Here is a 20566-nt window from a genome sequence, read left to right as displayed (position 1 = left end):
AATAATGACCCTTGTGAGCACCCTTGTTTGGGAGAAAGTTGCCCCTGAGTTCCTGCCTTGATGCCAGACAGTCTATTTCCTCTCTGTATGTCTCTGGATTCCTCCCAAAAGCTGCCACCCGGCACTGGAGCTCAGAGGAAGTGGGACAGTGTAAATTTGTGTGCAGGCCCTTTAAGAGGAACACCTGGGACTCCAGCAGCCTCTGTGTCACTCAGCCTCAATCCCCGCTGGTTTTTACAGCTCCAAGTTATGGGGACTTCTCTTCCCAGCTCTGGAACCCTGGGCTGGGGGTCTGGTGTGCAGCTGGGACCCCCTGCTTCTCATGGAAGGCCTTGGAGTTATCCCTCCTGATGAAAAGAATGCCACACATGGGTGTCAGACCAGCCTGTTCCATGCCTCCACCTCTCCTACCAGTCTCAGTGTGCTGTGTTCTTTACTTCTCTAGTTGTAGGACTTCCACTCAGCCAGATTTGAGGCGGTTCTGAATGATGGTTGTTCTGTGTTTTAGTGGTAATTTTGATGTGGCAGTGGGAGACAGTGAGTACAGGCATTTACCTATACTGCCATCTTGGTTCTCCTGGACTTTTCTTAAAAGGCTTAACTCACTTCTCCAATCTCTTCTTCACTTTCAGTGAAGTCGCTAGTTGTATCCTCTGCTCCTGCGTGGTCCAGGGTGTCAGGCTGTGCTGTCCTCTCAGCAGCGCCCAGCATGTTATTCTGAGTAATTCTGTCAAGAAAAGGTGTACCTGGAGAGAAAATTTTCATCTCGGGTTTTAACCCACAGGCAGAATGGCAGCTGTGAAACACCAAGGCAGCCCAGGCTCTGGCTGCCTCTCCAGCCCCCATGCAGTGCAGTGTGAGGCACTGGACATGTCACTCTTACTACGAGGGCACAGGACATGACCTTGGTGAGGGCCTATGCCATGCAATCAGATTACCCTCTTTGAGCCAAAAAGAGTGTTAACACATGGAACAGGCCACACACAGTGCTCCTGGGATGGCGCTGGGAGGAGGCCTGAGGACGAGGCTGTGGCCAAGGTGGGCCAAGGCTGAGGCTGTGCTCAAGGCCCACCACTCACACCTGAGGCAAAGCCCATTCTCTCCTCCCAGTTTGCTCCTGGGAACTGTAGTCTCATCAACAAGCAATGAGGTTCAGCCTGAAAGGGTGGCTGTTTTTCCTCCTGCCACCAAGACTGCGCTGGCCGATTCACCACAAGCAGAGGGGGCCACTGGCTGCACTGCCTGTGTGCGAGTGTGAGCCCATGTGTCTGGGCTCATGGGCAGGCCCACAGAGGGAGTAAGCACCACCTCTGGGCCGGGCTGTGCCCGTGTGGGATAAGGCTCCCAGCGATGGCAGTGTCGCCGAGTGCTGGACAGGCACACGGCCAAGATCTTTCACCAATTTCTCTCTCTTTTGGTTCCCCTTCTTTTTCCCGAGGGGTGTTCTTTCCTGATGCCCCCAGGCCCTTTCACAGGGACTGTCAAAGGCCAGCCTCATGGGGAGATGGTACAGGTGGTGGGCAGGGTCCACACACCAGGAAGAAGGGAGAAAAACCACAATGGCTCCCAACCATGATTCAGAAAGGCCTGAGATTCCACTCGGAGCCTCAGGTAACTTCCAAGTAAGTCCCTATCCCAGGTGGGCACAGGCAGAGCATCTGGCTGACAAGCCATTCTGCTTAGTGGCCACTGTACCCCCATACCCTGTGCCTGGCACAGAGCAGAGACAAGGGTTGTGGGGTGTGTGAGGGCAGGAGAAAGGAAGGAAGTAGACACAGGTAATGTGCAAGATAAGGCGAGTTCAGGGGCCAGAGGCCTTACACCGTGACAGCTCCGCAGCAGGAACACTCAGGGTCAAGGTTACACCGTAAAATAGCTTCTGAGATCAAGCATGGTCAAAGTGTCACTAATTCCTGGTGACACAGATGCGGCACCAGATCACATAAGAGGAATTGCAAACACTTCCTTTACCTCTTTCTGCCTCAACACACAATTCTAACAGAGTCACTTGTATTCAGGAAGACGTGAAATGAGTCATTCAGAGAACCCTCATGCTAAACCGTTTCTGGATATGCAACCACCCATCTGTGAGAGATGACTCTTACCACATAATTTTGACTTACTGATTGGTGATGGCTCTTTTTTCCCATTTCGTCTTTTGGAACCTATTGAAATTCAGCCTTAAGGTGCTGTTTCTTTCATTCATAAAACTCCCATAATGACAGGAGGAGGGACTGAGGGTGGGATGCTAACGGTGGTCTGCCTCCCACATGGTGGGCAGGACTCAACCGTGGGTCTGCAAGCTGGGAGTTGTTGAGAACGCCGGCTGCTGAGTGAGCGGCATGAGCGGCGCCATAGAAACGACCACGGTTTTTTGCCCTGTGGCTAAGAAAATAAAGTAAAAAATAGAAAAAAATTGCCTTTTGTGACAGCATGATGAACCTGGAGATTATGATGCTAAGTGAAATAAGCCAGTTAGAGAAAGACAAACACCATATGATCTAACTTATATGTGGAATCTAATGAACAAAATAAACTGAAGAACAAAAGAGAAACAGAGGCTTAAAGGCATGGAACAGAGTGGGTGGGTGATTGGGGTCTGGACGAAAGAAGATGAAGAGATTAAGCAAAAAACCCCCATATATATAAAACATATAAACACAGACAACAACGTGGTGATAGGGTGATAGCCAGAGGGAAGGGGGGATGGGGTAGGTGCAGGTGGGCAAAGGGGGAAAACGGGGAAAGAGACTTTGCTTGGGGCGGTGGGCGCACAATGCAGTGTGTAGATGATGTTTTATTGATTTGTACTTTTGAAACCTGTATGGTTTCGCAAACCAATGTCACCCCAATAAATTCAATTAAAAAGAAAAAAAAGAAAGAAAAATAAAGTAGATACTCTGCCCTAAGCTAACACAGCAGGGTGGCAGGATTCTTGAGCCCCTAAAAACTTGGTATATGCTGAAGCAGTAATTTTTAAGAATTTTTCCCTTTCATAAAATGTCCTCCTTGTTTATAAAAGTCTCATGCACATTGTACAAACTCAGGGAGCCGCTGAACATGTAAAGGAGAAGTTCCCCGTAAGTCAAATGGCAAAGCTGTGCACTCTGCCACGCTCCTTCCGACCTGTTTCTGCTTTGTGTCATCTTCACACCCCTGCGACAGCTCCCCACCTCCCTCCAAAACAGCCTCCGAGGAAGGAGAGGCGCAAGTCTGCCCTCGAGGATTTCTGGTCTAAAGTCTGTGCCTCACCCACACTTGTCCCAAGGAGCCGAAGCCAGAGCAGTGGCTCCGGGCTTCTAGGACATCTTCCTGGTTCTGCCGGGCTGTCAGGTCCTCTGCCTGGGCTCTGGTTTACCTGGAGCAATGCGGTGCGTACACAGGTACTAAAGGGATCACTGGGGTGTGTGTGGGGGTGCCTCACCCGTGCCGAGCGTTTATGTTTGACTTCCGTTTGAAAGTTGTGTTTTTTAAAGCACGTATTGATCTGTTGTCAGTGTCTGCTTACACAGGCAGCTCCTGATAGATACACACTGGCAGTCTGCAGCTGCCCCTCGCCGGCCTGTCCAGAGCCCGGCTGTGTGCTCACTGCTGGCAGCTGCAGCGCTCCTGCGCACCTATCTCAACTCCATGATCAGCGAGGGCTTTTCCCAGAGCAAGCTCCTGTTCGTAACCACACGCACGGGCTGTGTCCTAGTTCCACCTCCAGATTAACCGTAGCACCATTCCTTCCTTTACCAATTCAACAAACACAGCCGGTCCTCACTGTTTGTGAATTCCACATCTGAGAATGTTCCTACTTGCTAACATGTAATTGAAACCCCCAATCAATACTCATGACCCGCCACGGGTATCTGCAGACACGTGCACAGCAGCACAGTCACCCACTGATCAGCTGGTGGAAATGTGGTCAGAGGCTCCAGGAACCTCAGCCTGCCTCTCCCCGGGAGCAATGGCTCAGCAGCTGCTCATTCAGATGTTACAGAGCATAACTACTGCGGGTAATGAGAACCAGCTGTGCCTGGTGAGTGCCCCCAGGCCCAGGCCCGTGGTGCCCGTCGAGACCATGGAGAGGAAGTTCCTTCCAATCTAACACATCTCTCCAGTGCACCACACACGCTCTCCTGCAATAGCAACCATGGATGAAGGGGTCCGTGGCCCAGAAATAAGTTCCAGAGCTGCCAGAAGTGGGGCTGGGAGGGCCTCTGGCTACTGCCTCATTGTCTTCTGGATGGTGTTCAGTGTGTGAAAATCCACTCAGATGCACACACAGGGTCTGTGCCCTTCTCTGCATGTGTATCATTCTTCAATAAAAAGTTTAAAAAAACAAAACACTGAGACAGTCAGGACTCACTCAGGGCATGGAGAGTGACCAGGAGAGGAGTCTAGGGTTTGTGCAGGCCTCCACTGTAGGAATTTATGTGAGTCTTTTCCCACATGGGGACCTGAGGCCTGCTTGGTTTGTTTGTTGTTACAGCACCAACTCTAACTGTCCACACAGAGAAATGAGGCAAATTTGCACCATGGAGCTGTTTCCATACTGTGAGTAGGTAAGGCTGCTTGCTGTCTCAGGGGGGGAGGCTCTCTGAAGGATGTCCTCCCTCAGGGCAGACCTTTTCCATCCTCTTCATTCTCCCTCCCCTCAAATGCACCTGGGGTCCTGGGCCTACCTGCCTTTCCTACTGCTGCTCCCCTGCCCACCTAGTCTCCCCTTCCTACCATTCTCTGATGGCTTCCCTTGGATCCATTTCCTCCCCCATATAAGACCCCAGAATCAGCAGGGGCAGACAGCCTCCCTCTCTGGTCACAGACTCACTTCACAGCCTCAAGAGTGATCCCTCGTCTCAGCCATCAGCACGCGGCCTCCAGGGCCAAGTGTCCTACCCCAGTGGTCTGCAAACCGCGGCTCACGAGCCACATGCAGCTCTTTGGCCCCTTGAGTGTGGCTCTTTCACAAAATACCATGGCCTGGGCGAGTCTATTTTGAAGAAGTGGCGTTAGAAGAAGTTTAAGTTTAAAAAATTTGGCTCTCAAAAGAAATTTCAATCGTTGTACTGTTGATATTTGGCTCTGTTGACTAATGAGTTTGCTGACCACTGTCCTACCCCTTTCCCTACCCCAAGTCAGAAGGCCTTGCCGTGACCTCCTCACCCGGCTCCTCTGAAACCGCCTTCCCGACCAACACTTCTCTTACAACCTGCAAATGCACATCAGGAAAAACACACCGCTGTTGCTTTAAACGTTCCTGAAAGAGTGTTTATGTCATACCAGGTGAGAGCTAGTGAGGCCCAGATGGTGCCCTTCTTCCCCATATCACGGACTCTGTGAGGCATCTCACTGCTCACCCGCACAGGTACACTCCGTCAAAGGACGCTGATAACATCAGCACGTCATGGTTTTCTAACTGATCCGGCCCGGGGAAAAGGCCCTGGAGTCAAAGACGTCCCCGTGCCAGCGTTCCTGGCGCCTGAGAACGCAACACGTTCATCGGGATGGTGGACAGTGCCTGTCCCTGGGTGGGGTTTGTGCAGGACTCCATGGTAGGAATTTATGGGATCTTTTCCTAAAGAGGACCTGGGTCTCCCTTGTTTGTTTGTTGTTACACTACCTTCAGGGCTCTGTTTCTTGTAGCAGAATTTGTGAAAAAGCACTTTATAAAGAAACACCAATGCGTGCGTCACGTCTGGATGTGGACATGTGGGGCTGGTCCCACGCAGGCATGTTACTGGGTGCCCCAGGGTCAGATGCTCTGACTGTTGCTTGACTACAGAAGCGGAGCCCAGCCCCCAGGGTAGCAAGGCTGGCAGACATCCCAGGGCTGTCCAGCCCCAGGCCCGCAGCTCATAGTGGAGACTGGGAGCCAGCGACGGGCTCCAGAGCACAGAGTTGAGACTGAGGAGCCTGGACTGAAAGTGCACGTGCTCAGCCACCATGTGTGCAATGCACGCAGCTCAGAGCTGGGGGAGGGGGGGTGGGGATGCAGTGCCTGCGTCCTCTGAGAGCAGGCAGCTGGCCTCCACTCCCTGCCAGGTGATACATGGATCTTCTAAGTATCTGGGATGGAAAGGCATTGGTATCCTAGATAATAATCCTATATAATAAAAGGCTAATATGCAAATCGACTGAACAGCACGATGACCAGTTGCTATGATGTGCACTGACCACCAGGGGGCAGATGCTCAATGCAGGAGCTGCCCCCTGGTGGTCAGTGTGCTCCCGCAGGGAGCGCTGCTCAGCCAGAAGCTGGGCTCATGGCTGGCAAGTGCAGCGGTGGTGGCGGGAGCCTCTCCCACCTCCGCGGTAGCGCTAAGGATGTCCCACTGCCTTCAGTGAGGCATCCCCTGAGGGCTTCCCGACTGCGAGAGGGTGCAGGCCAGGCTGAGGGACCCCTGAGTGTATGAATTTTGTGCACTGGGCCTCTGGTTTGAATATAATTGTGAGCTACAGCAGAGGAAGGAGAAAAAGTAGTGACGCTATTATATTACATGGCGACCTCTTACAATTCAAAATGTACACAAACTTCCTGCCTTGGCTTCCGGGCAGGCCTGCAGGAATAGCTGGACCCCACAAGAGCTGTCTCAGCGGCTGTTGGAGAATAAGTCGTGAGCTCGAGGGTGATGCCCATCCACGGTGGGTTTCCCTTTCTTCATTACACCTGGGCCCTCCCCCACTCCCAGATGGACAGGGACATTTCTCCCGACCAAAGGCATGCCAACAGCTAAGGTTTACTTGGCCTTGATTCTCAGAGCAGCATAACGCGCACAATGAGCCTTACACGTCTCTGTAATGTGAGGGTATTTTCAATCCCCACTTCAGAGACAGGAATAGAATCTCTGAAGGACAGGACTTGTTCAGGGTCCACAGCCAACACGTAATGATGGGGCATTGGAACACAGGCTTCCTGATTTCCAGTCCTCATGCACCTCGTCACATACCATCTCATATTAAGGGGTATGACCCCCAACTTTCCTATACACCGTTCCCTCCCCATTATCACCCATCACTGACTCGGCACTGAGCTTTGGGGCTGGGTAATTCCCGTGCATGGTGGTAAGTTTAACTGCTACCACTGGATGCTGGCAGCACCTCCCTTGCCCCAGCCAAGAACCACGCTGGCACAGCACACCGTGAGGGGCGGCCACAGAGGGTCTATGGTCCCCACAGCTCTCCCCTTTGTGAAATAAGACTGTTGTTAGAGATTAAACTGTAGAGCATTTGCTATGACCCTTGGTACTTGGTAAGGGCTAAATAAACATCAGCTGCTGTTGTCATTAGCTATCCACTTACTGCCCGTGTGTAAGTCGTGGGCAAATCCACTGCAGACCTGAACTGTGGGAAGCGGGTGTGCGAGATGGACACAGGTGTGCTGTGTGGGGAGCTGAATAGACTTGCAAAGGGAACGATAGGCTAAAAGGAAAGGTAGGTGTGAACAAAGTTGGTTTTCTTCAAGAATTCAAGGCATATGAATATATTTTTAGCATGACAGCAAAAACATCCATCCACCTTGTATTCTACTCAAATGAATCTAAGTACATTGAAATAAAGGTCGTTAAGTCTCTTTGAGTTCATTTTCTCCCTGATATCCAAAGATAAGATGGGCTTCTATCCTCACTCCCTTGTGACACACGCCCCCCCCCACTGCCTGCGGGACCAGGTCCTGTGCTTTCCAGTGCCGTGCTGCTGGGCCAGCGCCGTGCCATGCATGTGGCAGGAACACATGAAGTATTTGCCGAATGAATGAAGCATGATCCGGTGAGGCCACGTGTCCAGGAAAAGAGGCCAGAGCCTGATTGCCTCTTTTGTCATTGTCACCAGGCCGGATTAGAGGCTGAGGCTGGTTATCAAGTGAGGCCCCAGCTACTGTCCCCAATATCTGCCATGTGACCACAACCCTACAGAAAATAAATCTCACACACACACACACACATGCACATGCACACATATACACACACGTACACACACACATACACGCACATGCACACACACACGCAAACACACGCAGGAAGATTAGAAGGAAAGTCCAACAGATTTAACACCTAGACAGTGGACTCATAGGTGATTGCTTTTTATATAGACGTCCTGTATTTTATCAGTTTTCTACACGAGAGCCACCAACTGCTTTCTTCTAATTCTAATCCTGTGATTTAGACTCTGGCTGGACAAGCCCGACAGGAGGATATGAGTGTCCTGCACACCCGAACGAGTCTGACGCCCCTGGGCCATTCGCCTGCTCTGGCCTGTCAGCAGACCTATGGGTGCTCTGTGGTGGATGCGCACAAGCACGGCCCTGGGCTTGCCGCAACCTCCCAGAGGTGGCCCTGTGAGGCCCGGCCCGCTTGGCAAGCCAGGCTCCTGGGTTTATGGCAACAAAATCGAACTCTCCCAGCTTCCCTTGTGGCAGTTTCTCTAGGCCTTCAAGGAAGGGAGACAGAGTGTGGAGCAGCGAGGACAGTTAGCAGGAGTGCTGGGAAAGGCAGCTGCAGTCCCCCAAGGCAGAGCGGGCACCCGTCTGAAACACCTCAATAGCTGACCTCCTGATTTGTGCCTAAAAGGGGGACAGGAAGATGGAACCCACCGGGCCTCGGTGTAAAGGGCCTACCACCAAGATAATCAACAGCAGTAATTAGGACTTTCTGGGAAATACTGTTATTAAAACTTTCACGATCTGTATGTTTTATGTAAACGGAACTGCCTTCAGCTGCTGTCACATGGAAGCGAGGAGGATGACAGCAGAAGTAACAATGAACGAAACTACCAGCAGATCCAGCGTCTGCGAACCTCAGAGGCTCTTCACTGAGATCCTGCTCGGCTCCACAGGAGGCAGGCCTGGCCCCGAGCCCCTGGGGGTCCCAGGCAGCGCCACAGCCTCTCCCAGCACTTCCCCCTCAAATACCATGCCCCTTGGGAGGGCCAGGTCCTGAAAGAGTGTGGGTAATTCTTTCCCTCCTGTCTCTGCAAGGAAATGAAACTCCTGGAAGTGAAACTCACCACCAGTGGCTCCTCACCCAGTTTCTTCCACCCTGGAATTCATCCCAAGGGGTGATTTCTGTGCTCAGAGGCTGTGAATACACACAGACTGTCAAGACAGTTCTCTTCTGCTACAGAAGTGAAGCCACTAGCAAATAAATACTATGTTGTATTTTATAAATGCAGGGGCGGAGGAAGTTAGGGTCATCAGTGAGCAGATCACCGCTCCCTGAGGCGTCGCTCACTCCCAGCTCTCAGCGTGAGCCTGGGCGTCCTGCATCTAAGTTCTCTTCTCTGCAAGCCCTGGAGGGACATTTCCAATTCCAGGTCAAGAGGGGGGACGGTGCTGAGATCAGGGTTTTACCTGAAAAAGCAAGCCCCCTCCTGCATCCCTGTTTCAGCCAAAGGCGTTGGATCCCTCTACAGCAGCTTCAGTGACCTCGCTGGGACCTGGCACAGGGTAGCCTCAGCTACGGCCTCCCTGAAGCTCCCCCCACCTGATGGTCCTAACGTAGTGGCAGCAGCAGCAGCAAAAAATCATGGTGGAGCCAGGGGCCAGGACGAGGGAGGCATTTTCCTGGCTCTTCTCCCTGGACCGTCTGCATCCGGGGTGTCCCCTGAGGGCCCTAAGGCACTGTACACGGCATCTTGCTCACTTGCGAAGAGGGGGACAGAAAAGATGAGAACCTCGCATCTGTTTAGGTTGCTGCATGTGAACTCATTTCTTCCTCCTGAGTGTGCCCTGATCTTGCTCTCAGGATGCGAGGTCCCTAGGAGGACAGCTGGGCTCTGATTTCTTTTGTCCCGCAATGTAGTACTTTAGTAGAGCCTGGACTTAGAGTAGCCACTTAAAATATCCTGGAAGTTTGTGTGTTTTTTAAAAATAAAATTTGCCATGAAAAATTTCTCCCCAGGGCCCTCGTCACACAGGTCAGAGACCCATGTCCAGCAGACGGCCCGTTCTGTCGGAAACACTACGAGTCAACAGTGACCAACGTCACCGACAGGAAACCCACCGTCTGTCTCTCTCATTTTAGAAGACGGTTGCTGTAGAATATTCTGGCTCTCTACCCAATCGTAACACCGGCTCCCTTTGGGACAGGGAGCCCACGCCCACCTGCTGAGGGGCTCACACCGGACAGAGGCTGTGACTGCAATGTATAGGGTGCGTCCTGCCTGACACCCAGGCCCGTGAGCCCAATGATTAGACGGAGGAACCACTTTCTTGGGGGTGAAGGTCAGGACACTAAGTGACAGAGGGGCTGATGCTTCCTTTAAAACCAAGAACGTAGGTGCTGCCAGAGCCTCCGCCAAGAGCACAGGCCTGACGGGGCCTCACTGAGCTCCCCAGGTAAGCAGTGGGAGTGGCATGAGCCCGCCGGGGGCCACCTCCTAGGAAACAAGACCTTGCAAAATGAGTGTGGACAATTCCTGACTTCTCTGAACTCACACAACCTCCTGGCATTTGTTTCCCCTTCTCTGTCTCCATGCCTAACTCTCAAACACGTGAGGGGCACCATGAGGGGCACCATGGGGAATGTTGACTTTACTGCCAATCTCCTGCAGCAAGGTTTTTACCCCAGTGTTTATATCCTCGGTGGATGTCCAGCAGACTATTGCCACTGACTGACTGCCGCTGTCCCACCCGCAACACGCTCAGGGCTGGCTCTTACCAGCTCCCCGGCGGGGCAACCGTTTCTCCACCGGCCGACTCTCCTTTCTGGGGCCCGGGGGTGGTGCGACCTTGTCCAGCTCTCCAGGGCTCACATCGGGGCACGCGGGCAGGTATGGGAGGGTGAGGGCTTGCAGAAGTGGCTTCCTGGGCAGGGGTGGCTTGAAGCCCATCTGCTCTGATGACCGGGCCTTCCCCTTCCCCTGGCCGTTGGGGGACCTGGTTCCCCGAATCGTGGGGGCTGCCCCCACGTGACACTTGTCATCTTTTATGAGCAGAGTCAGTCCTCCTTTTTCTAGCCTGACTTCAGCACTGTACCTCTTGACTCCTTTCCCTTCCGGCAAGGACACGTCTCTGTGTTTGAAGGAGAGAGACGTGGACCGGAGCTTGACAGGGAAGGGGCTCCTGTCCCCACATGGGAGTGGCTCCTGGGCGGAGGGGCGGGGCTCTCTTGTGGCCGGTGTGGTCACTGCCTCCGGGGGGTTCTGCCTGGGCCTGGCCTGGCTGGCCACCCTGTTCCCTGAGTCCTGAGAGCCATGCTCAGCGGGTGATGGTGGCTCCTGAGGCTCCAGTTTTGGGTTCTGGCGCTCTGGGGGCGCCTGGGGGTCATCGAGGGCGGCCTCGCTCCTCCAGGCTGGCCTGCTCTTCAGCAGGGGCAGCCGGACAGTGGAGGGGGCAGCAGTGGGGCCCGGAGGGCCCGGGCGCGCCGGCCGCTCTCTGTGGCCTGTGTGTGGCCACGCCCGGCCCGAGGACACTGAGAACTTCTTCCCGCCCCGGGGCTTGCTGCCTCCTCTCCCGATTTTCTGCTCCGGTGCCTCCCTCTCGGCTCCCCCCTGCGGGGACTCGCTCTGCTCAGCTCTGGGGGACTTCAGGGGGTCGGCTTCCTTGTCCAGGGCACAGGGGGTGGGCTCCTGTGGAGGTGACTCCGAGGCAGGCGGCGTGGGGGACATGCTGAGGCTCCTGCTCGCCGGGGCCTTGTGCTTCAAGCAGCTCTTGGAGGCTGGAGGGCTTGGGGCAAGGTCCTCAGAGCACTCTGCCTCTGTGCCCTCTGTGCCCTCGGGACCGGGCACTGGCAGCATCAGGTCCGCCTCCTCCACCTCATTCTGCCCATCGTGGCCTAGCCCGTCTGGACCAGGGGGAGTCTCCAAGGGGATGGCGGGGCGGGTCCCAGGAGGTGCTGTGTCTTCCTCAGGGATGTGGGGAGACAAACTCTCAGCATCTCCAGAAGCACAACCCACCTCACCAGCTGCGTCCTCAGAGGGTGGACATGCGCTTTCAAGGGATCGCTCCTCCCTGTGATGTTTGCTGCCGGGATCAGGGTGTGGGGAGTCTTCTGGCAAAAGTGGGCACTCCAAGCACGGGGTTGGGCCTGGCACGGGCTCTGTGAACTCCGTTACCTCTGGGGTGGCCTGGCGGCTGGAGGGGTTGTCCCCAGGGGGGCTTTCCTCCTCCTCAGCGCTGGCACTGAGCGCAGGGCAGTGCTGCAGACGCGCCCGCCTGGCACGGGGCCCCGCAGGCAGCAGCACGGGGGCCGGTCCCCTGGGCCCAGCCTGCTGCTCAGCACTGGGCATCTCCTCTGCACTGACTGTGGGCACCGGCTTCTCGTCGGACTCCTCCTCCTCGGGGGTGCAGGTCAGGTCACCCAGGGACTCGGACTGCGCCCGCTAGGAGAGGAAGAGGACACACAGCATCACTGCAGGGGAAGCAGGAAGCCTGCCACCTACCCGCTTGTCCAAGCTGGCACCGCATGGACATCCACGTCCGGGAGCCTTTCCTACTCCCTCCCCCACTGCTCTATTTTGGAGTCCGGCCTCACAAGCTCACTTTCAGCAGAAAAGTGGCAGCCATGCCCTCCAAATAAATGTCGCCTGAGGCTCTCGTGGCCAAACTGAGAACTCGTGGAGGGTGCTTTACAGAGCAAAGCCACAGAAAGGGGACCATGACTGGGTGGAGGTCGGCCACGCTTGCACTCTATGCTTGTTGCTTCTCTCCTCAGCTCCTCCCAGTGTCCTCTTAGGTGTTCCTCCAGCTCCCTCCTTAGGTCCAGCCAAGCCCCCCTGCTGTCTGACCCAACCTTGCGTCTGCGTGACCCCCCTGACACTGCCAGGGCACTCTACCAGCACCCCACGACTCAAATCCCACTCCGACAGAAAGCCTTGCCTCCTCCCCGAGGCTCTGACTCTCCCTCTCTCCTGACACTGGGGCTGCCTGGTGGCATTTTTCCTCTCAAAGGTCTGGAATTGGGACTCGGTCCTCCTGACTGTACACAGAGCCAGCCTTGCTCTTCGGAAGGAAAGGAGATGAAGGCAAATCACTTAGCATTCAAAAGCTCAACGTGAAAATGACCCAGAGGCTGATCTTTGTAAAAACTCTGACACTGGGCCTGGAGTCATCAGGCTGTTGCAGCGAGCTCTCTCCTCCCCCTTTAGGCAACACTCCGGGTGTCAGCAATAGGTTTCTGTTGCCTGTTGATGTTATTTTTAACGATTTCCAGCCGGCACCTCCTTGCTGAAAAAACACAGGATCACTGGGATGTTTGAACAATACCTCAGCCGAACTCTCGCCAAGATGCACAATCCTACTCCTCTGGGCATAAAAAGAGAAAGATTGGTCTTTTGCTCTTACAGGAAATCATTGACGTTGAAACCTCTTTAGGATGTGGGTCACCTTTAAAATGCTCGGAGCCCACACTAAGTCAGCACAGAGCAGGAGCAGGCTCCACGTGGCCCACCCTGACATGAGCCACTGGCAGCCCAAGTGGCTCCAGGGGAGGCAGCAGGATGAAGGCTGGCATGGAACATGGACCCCAGAGTGATGAGGAAAATAAGACATTAAGGGGGGGGGGGCGGGGCTAGCAGCCTGACTCTGTATCCCTATGCACATTCATGTTAGCCTATAGCAGGGGTGGGCAAACTTTTTGACTCGAGGGCCACAATGGGTTCTTAAACTGGACCGGAGGGCCGGAACAAAAGCATGGATGGAGTGTTTGTGTGAACTAATATAAATTCAAAGTAAAGGAGCGGAGGGGAGAGCAAGAGAACCGGACAGAACAGCCGGATCCGGCCCACTGGCTGTAGTTTGCCCAAGGCTGGCCTATCGTCTAGTCACTGCCCCTTCCTTAATTATCTGGTCTTGCAAGACCTGTTTACCTAAGTACTCCCATTTTACAGAGGCCATAGACCCTGAACAATACACAACTGTGATCAATGCTGGCACCAGGCCAGGCCTTTAGGTGTGGTCTCAGGGCCCCCATTCCAATACATGGGGCTTTTGGCAAAGCCCACGAAAGGTCCGGAAGTCTGATCCTTATTTGGGGGACAAAGAAACCAAAGGGTATAAAGAGAAAACTTCCTCCATATTGACTTACTCAGGATCCTGAGTCACTGTACTAGTACACGTGAAACATCTGAAAATAAAATTTTTTTTTCCCGTATCTCTGGGTACTCCTGCGTATTTTTTGGTCGCCTGGTAAATTCTGTAACATAAAAATGGTTCCCTGACCAAGAACATGCGACCGAAGTTGCCCCTTTGAGGCATCGCTGTGTGAGAGCAGGCTGGTGGGCCCACTAGACCGAACCCCTGATGACAGGAAGGTGTGCCTCGGTGATTTACTGGGTCCCAGTCCTCATTGGACTTGGGCGACTGGGGCCCCCGCTAGCGCTCCAGTGGACTCCAAAGAGGACAGGAAAGCTCTTTTATGGAACCAGACATCTGACTGGTGAGTTTTCCCCCGGGACACCAGTCCAAGTTCAGGCCTGAGTTTAGGGGCAGAAAAAGTAGCTGATCACCACTTAGGCAAATTATTTGCCTCAGTTCAGGACTTTCTGTGGGTGGAAGTCAAAACTCAGACTGACTGGTGTGTGAATGTGAGTGTGAGAGCCTGTGTGAAGCAAAAGCTACCTTGTGTTGTCCTGTGTCTCTGTGAACTGGGAGGGGATTGCATGGTCTGGCTGCAAGCATGGGAAGTAGCTCCTCTAAACCTTCTGCCTTAAAGTGTATGCTAAAGAATTTTAAGAAGGGCCTCGACCGTTGCTTGCAATGCAGATGTCTCTCCACGAAATCAGGGGCCCCCAGCTTATGACCAAGGATGGGAAACAAGAGAGTGTTTGTTGATATTTTATGTCTCTTTGTTTAATTTGTTTAAAGATGGGGCAAGTCCTGCTTTGGGGGAAGCCTAGTTGTGTGTGGTGAGGCTAAACACATGACAGAGATTGCAGGACGTCCCAGCAGCTGCCAAGAATCCTTATTCTTGGGGATTCATCTTGCTCTTTCTTCAGGGTATTAGCCTGCCAGAAACTCTCAGCTAGTGAGATTTCTGTCTGTAGGTCTGTGATGAAATTTTGGCTAATTTTTAGGGACTTTAATTTGCTCTTCCCTGATTTATGCTTTTGCTGTGCTGGGTTAAAATTTTAAGATTCTAAGGTTGATTTAAAAGTGTAAAATTTGTGAAGGTTGCAACCCAGGAAAGGTAAAACAAAGGCCAGCTAATTCTAAGCCTAACAAACCATTATCTACCCCACCTGAGGCAAAGTGGGAGGGGAAAAGAACAGAAACAAAAAAAGAAGAGCCATTTTACTCTGAGCAAAAGCCGAGGTTTCAGTTTCCAGGCCAGACAGAATGAAAGGTGGTACTTGCTGAACTTGGCAGGGTGGAGAAATTTGCAAAACCCTGCCCAGCATCACATCCATTAAACATTCGGTTGTCAGCATTGATATTAACCAGGACAGGACGGGACCTGAACAGGACCCGGATGGGAAGTGGGTGCCCTGTGCCTGCTTGTGACGTCACGAACCTGCACAGGCCAGCTGAGGTGAAACTGAGGCTGGTTGTGAAGCAGTCACAACTTTGCAGCTTCTGTGCCCTTGAGGGGAGGGCAGCAAGGAAATGGGCGGGCGGTAGGTGTGTCCTCCCAGCATTTTCTCTAAGACATTCAAAGTATATTGTATCTGTGATGTTACTAAAATATAAAAATTTAATAACCAAATTGAAAATAATTAATTCTGTGGTCAATACCAAATCTTTAATATTACAACTGGTTGAAGTTTTAATAATATTTAAATTGGATATATTTGACAGCTTTTCTGAATGTAATATTTCGAGAATTTAACTGAGAGATAGCTTTGTGACACCTCAAGGGCCCTTAGGTGACACAAAGACCTACTCTCTCCCTAAAAAGAAATATTTTTGAACTAAATGAGACCAATACAATATACTTGAAATTACATAAGGAAGTAAGCAGGCTGGGTTGGGTAACAAGATTAATGCTTCCATGATAATGGGCCGTTCTCGCTCAGGGTCATATGACTCCCAGCCAGGTTAGCGTGTTCTTTCCCTGAACAAAAAGGGCAATCATGGTTACTGGTCAAGAAAATGCTTTAGGTAATAATTGGCTTTAAAATCTCGAAGTTGTTAAGATATAATAAATAGATGTAACTAAAATGAAGAATTTGCATAAAGCCTTTTCAGTAATAATTACAAATATCCTATCTAATAAAAGAGAAACATTGCAAATTGTGTGGGGCGGGGTCTTAGAAAGTCACTAGGCTAGGGCATGGCAAACAGCGATGGCTGCCAGTCAGCCATCTCTGTGTCTCCGCATTTCCAAGTCCCCGTGTCCCATACCCCAGCGCAGTAAACAATGATTGCTGCGCGCACCTCTGCAAGCAAGCCACCCTCACTTTCTGACCTGATGGCAGACAGTCCAGCTTCTCCCCGTAGAAGTTTGGGTCCCCAGCATCTCCCTAGAAACTGGAGTTCAGAGTAATCGGGAGCTTGACCGTACCTCCACTATGCCCACAAGCCACACCCACCAGCCAATCAGGATCGAGTATGCAAATTGACCGTACCTCCACTATGCCCACAAGCCACACCCACCAGCCAATCAGGAGCGAGTATGCAAATTAACCCAACCAAGATGGCGGTTAATTTGACTATCCACACACAGAGGGAAGACTGAAGACAGCATAGAAGGAAGCCAAGCGCTGCAGAAGGGAGCAAAGCTGCAGAGAAGCAAGCGGGGCGGTGGAGAAGGGAGGGAAGCAGGCGGGGTGGGAAGCAGGTGCAGCGGTGGAAAAGGGAAGGAAGTAGGCAGGGCGGCTGAGATGGGAGGGAAGCAGGCGGGGCGGTGAAGAAGGCTGCAGGAAGCCCTATTCTTGCAGGAATCTTCCTGCAACGGGCCTCTAGTGTTAATAATGAAAGCCCAGTCACTCAAGAGGAGACTGACTGTGCTCTCTGTTGGAGGAATGGGCCAGCCTATAAAAGTGAGAAAAAAAAAAGGCCTGAAGAGAACAAGGGCATACAGAAATGAAATGGTATGGCTATCTGGGAAAGGGAGCACCTGACTGGCTCTGGTGTGCTTCCAGCAGATGTAAGATTTCCAAACCCGGGAGCCCCAGTGGGACTCAGAACCTAAGTAAAGCCTTCAATATTCAGCAAGGCAAAGAAGGGTCTTCTGAATTTACCAAGACTAAAAGATCAAATGAGAAAGTACTCTGGATAAGACCCTGAAAACCTGTTGGGCCAAGAAATATTATAAATTACATTTTGTCACCAATAGTTGACCTGACATCTCAAGATAACTGCAAAGTTAAAGAACTAGAAGGACAGAAGTGCAGAAAGGCTGTTAAAAGAGGCTCAGAAAATCTATGTACATAAAAATAAGAAAAGCAAAAACAGAAAACTAACATTATGTTCACAATTGTAGAACAAGTGGCCTAGGGAAGGGCTGGCCTGGAGGGCCAGAAATAGAAGCCACAGCAGTAACCTTAACATGTTATCTCTAAGGAAAAATCTGGCAATTTAAATCCAAGTGGTTAGAGGCCTGGGAACAGCCTGCTCCCTCCTCCCCCTGCCTTTTCTCTAGCCTCATAAGCATATACATAATTTTCCAAAAGTCTTAACTTACAGGTTTTGGAGAATTGCTGGGTTAAATGATAAACATCAAAATATTTTTTTAAAAAACAGAAACATTAATTGCTAGACACGTTTTTATTTGCCTGCTCTTAGTTTTTATTACAGAAGGTCTCTTGTACTTTGTGGAAGGTATATTTTCTTGAAAGTAAAAGTGCATTTAAAGTATGTTCATAAATGTTAATCTAAGAAATGCTGGCTGTTTACTTTTTGGTAATCATTGAAAAATTAAGATTTCTAAGAGTGAAGAATTCTAATACATTAAAAAAAAAAGAAATAAAAAGTCTGTACAAGTTGCTGATGGTATGACATAAAGAAAGAATATTAGAGAGGAACCAAGATGGCGGCATAGGTAAACACCTAAACTGCTGCCTCGCACAACAATTTCAAAACTACAACTAAAAGACAAAATGTCTATCACCCAGAACCACGGGAAAGCTGGCTGAGTGGAAGTTCTACAACTAGAAGGAAAGAGAAAAGAGCACTGAGACGTGCACAAGCACTGAAAAGCTGAGATACGGAGGCACGCGAATTGGGCTGGTGGCAGGTGACTGGGTGCGCTGCTTTATTCAACCCGAAGGGAGACAAGCTCCTGATTACTCTGAACTTCAGTTTCTGGGGAGACGCTGGGGACCCAAACTCCTACGGGGAGAAGCTGGACTGTCTGCCATTGGGTCGGAAAGTGAGGGTGGCTTTCTTGCAGAGGTGCGTGCAGCAATCATTGTTTACTGCGCTGGGGTATGGGACACGGGGACTTGGAAATGCGGAGACACAGAGATGGCTGACTGGCAGCCATCGCTGTTTGACACGCCCTAGCCTAGTGACTCCCTAAGACCCCGCCCCGCACAATATACAAACCCACCCAAGCTCCACACAGTGGCTTTTGCATATAAATGGCCTGACCTATCGCAGCTTAACCTAACAAACTGCAGCTCTGGTCAGACAGCTCCAAAACCTCCAAGCAAAGAGGAGAAAACTGTAGTTCTCGCTGTAGCTCCTGCTGGGTGGCCTCAGACAGTAGCTGACCTGCACCCCATTGGAGATCCAGAAGCTAGTGTATCTAGTGTGAGATGACACCAGATTTCAACTCCTCACATCCATAAGTGACACATTCAAGAGGCAGACTCAGTGAGCACCAAAGCACCACTGAAGCAAGTCCTGCCCCATAAGTGTGTCTCCAGCACAGCAGTTCTTCCATTATAGATACAGCGGGTCCTCAGAGCCAATTGGCCTGGAGGTCAATTCCTCCCAGTGTACCAACAGCAATCAGGGCTTAACTACACGAAGACTGCACTCAGCCCACAAAGGGGTGCACCAAGAGTGTCCACCTCAGGTGGTAGGCTGAACCACTCGTCACCTACCACAGAAAACCACTCCATCAACACAGGGAAGCAGCAAAATGCGGAGACAAAGAAACATGTCACAAATGAAAGAAATGGAGGAAAGCAAACTACTGGACATAGAGTTCAAAACCACATTTATAAGGTTACTCAAGAATCTTCTAAAAACCACCGAGAAACTTGATGAGACCTTTGAGTAGCTTAGTGAGACCTTCAAGGACCTTAATGAGAATGCCAAAAAAAAAATGGAAAAGGACCAGTCAGAAATTAAGCATACACTGTCTGAAATAAAGAATATACAGAAATTCAACTGTAGATCAAAGGACCCCACGAATCAAACCAAAGATCTGAAATATGAGGAAACAAAAAACACCCATCCAGAAAAACAAAAAGAAAAAAGAATCCAAAAATATGAAGATAGTGTAAGGAGCCTCTGGGACAACTTCAAGTGTACCAACATCCGAATTATTGGGGTGCCAGAAGAAGAGAGAGAGCACCATATTGAAAACCTATTAGAAGAAATAATGACAGAAAACTTTCCCTACCTGGTGAAAGAAATAGACTTACAAGTCCAGGAAGTGCAGAGAACCCCAAACAAGAGGAATCCAAAGAGGACCACACCAAGACACATCATAATTAAAATGCCAAGGGCAAAAGACAAAGAGAGAATCTTGGAAGCAGCAAGAGAAAAACAGTTAGCTACCTATAAGAGAGTACCCATACGACTGTCAGCTGATTTCTCAACAGAAGCTATGCAGGCCAGAAGGGAGTGGCAAGAAATATTCAAAGTGATGAACAGCAAGAACCTACAACCAAGATTACTCTACCCAGCAAAGCTATCATTCAGAATTGAAGGTCAGATAAAGAGCTTCACAGACAAGAAAAAGATAAAGGAGTTCATCACCACCAAACTAGGATTATGTGAAATGCTGAAGGGTATTCTTTAAGAAGAGGAAGAAGAAGCAAAAGGTAAAGATAAAAATTATGAACAACAAAATGACATCAAATACATACCTACCAACAAGTGAATCTAAAAATCAAGTGAATAAAAAATCTGATGAACAGAATGGACTGATGAATATAATAGAATCAGGGACATAGAAAGGGAGTGGACTGACAATTCTCATGGGGAAGGGGCTGTGAGGGGTGCAGGAAGAGATTGGACAAAACTCTTACACCTATGGATGAAGACAGTGGCGGGGGGTAAGGGCATGGGGTGGCGTGGGGAATCAGGTGGAGGAGAGCTATGGGGGGAAAAAAAAGAGGAACACCTGTAATAATCTGAACAATAAATATTTATTTAAAAAAATAAAATAAAATAATGAAAAAGAACAACAACAAACAAAGTGTGAGACAGATGAAGGGGTTTTAATGTAAGAGTAAAAGAGTTCATTGGTGTGGTTTCTGGTTCTACAGTGAAACTAGACTCTAAGAAACTACTACTTATCAAGTTTGATATAGTATCAAAGAAGAACATGGGCAACTCACTTAAAAGTCATTACCTCACACCCACACCCCATTTCCAGCACATCCATGTGGGGCCACATTTCCTTCATATATTTCAAACAAAACATATTGATCAAATGCAGAAGCAGGTATAAGAATCCTCCAATTCTATTAAGCCCAACATGAAAGAGGTTTGCAAAAATGTAAAATAATGCCATGCTTTTCAATGAAT

General features: G+C 50.7%; 1 protein-coding gene across 4 annotated transcripts in view; it reads right to left on the bottom strand.

The window, feature by feature from the left end:
* The window catches only part of CRACDL (CRACD like), a 126698-nt gene that overhangs the window by 9104 nt on the left and 97028 nt on the right, over nucleotides 1-20566 (bottom strand). For all 4 annotated transcript variants that reach the window (XM_080684855.1, XM_080684852.1, XM_080684853.1 and 1 more), the window contains exon 7: nucleotides 10641-12303. In XM_080684855.1, coding sequence (XP_080540981.1) covers nucleotides 10641-12303 — 1663 coding nt within the window. The remainder of the gene's footprint in view (nucleotides 1-10640; nucleotides 12304-20566) is intronic.

The sequence above is a fragment of the Plecotus auritus genome, assembly GCF_963455305.1.
Source record: "Plecotus auritus genome assembly, chromosome: 8".
Taxonomy (NCBI): domain Eukaryota; kingdom Metazoa; phylum Chordata; class Mammalia; order Chiroptera; family Vespertilionidae; genus Plecotus; species Plecotus auritus.
Note: the sequence above shows the minus strand (reverse complement) of the source record. Positions and strands in the feature narration are given on the sequence as shown.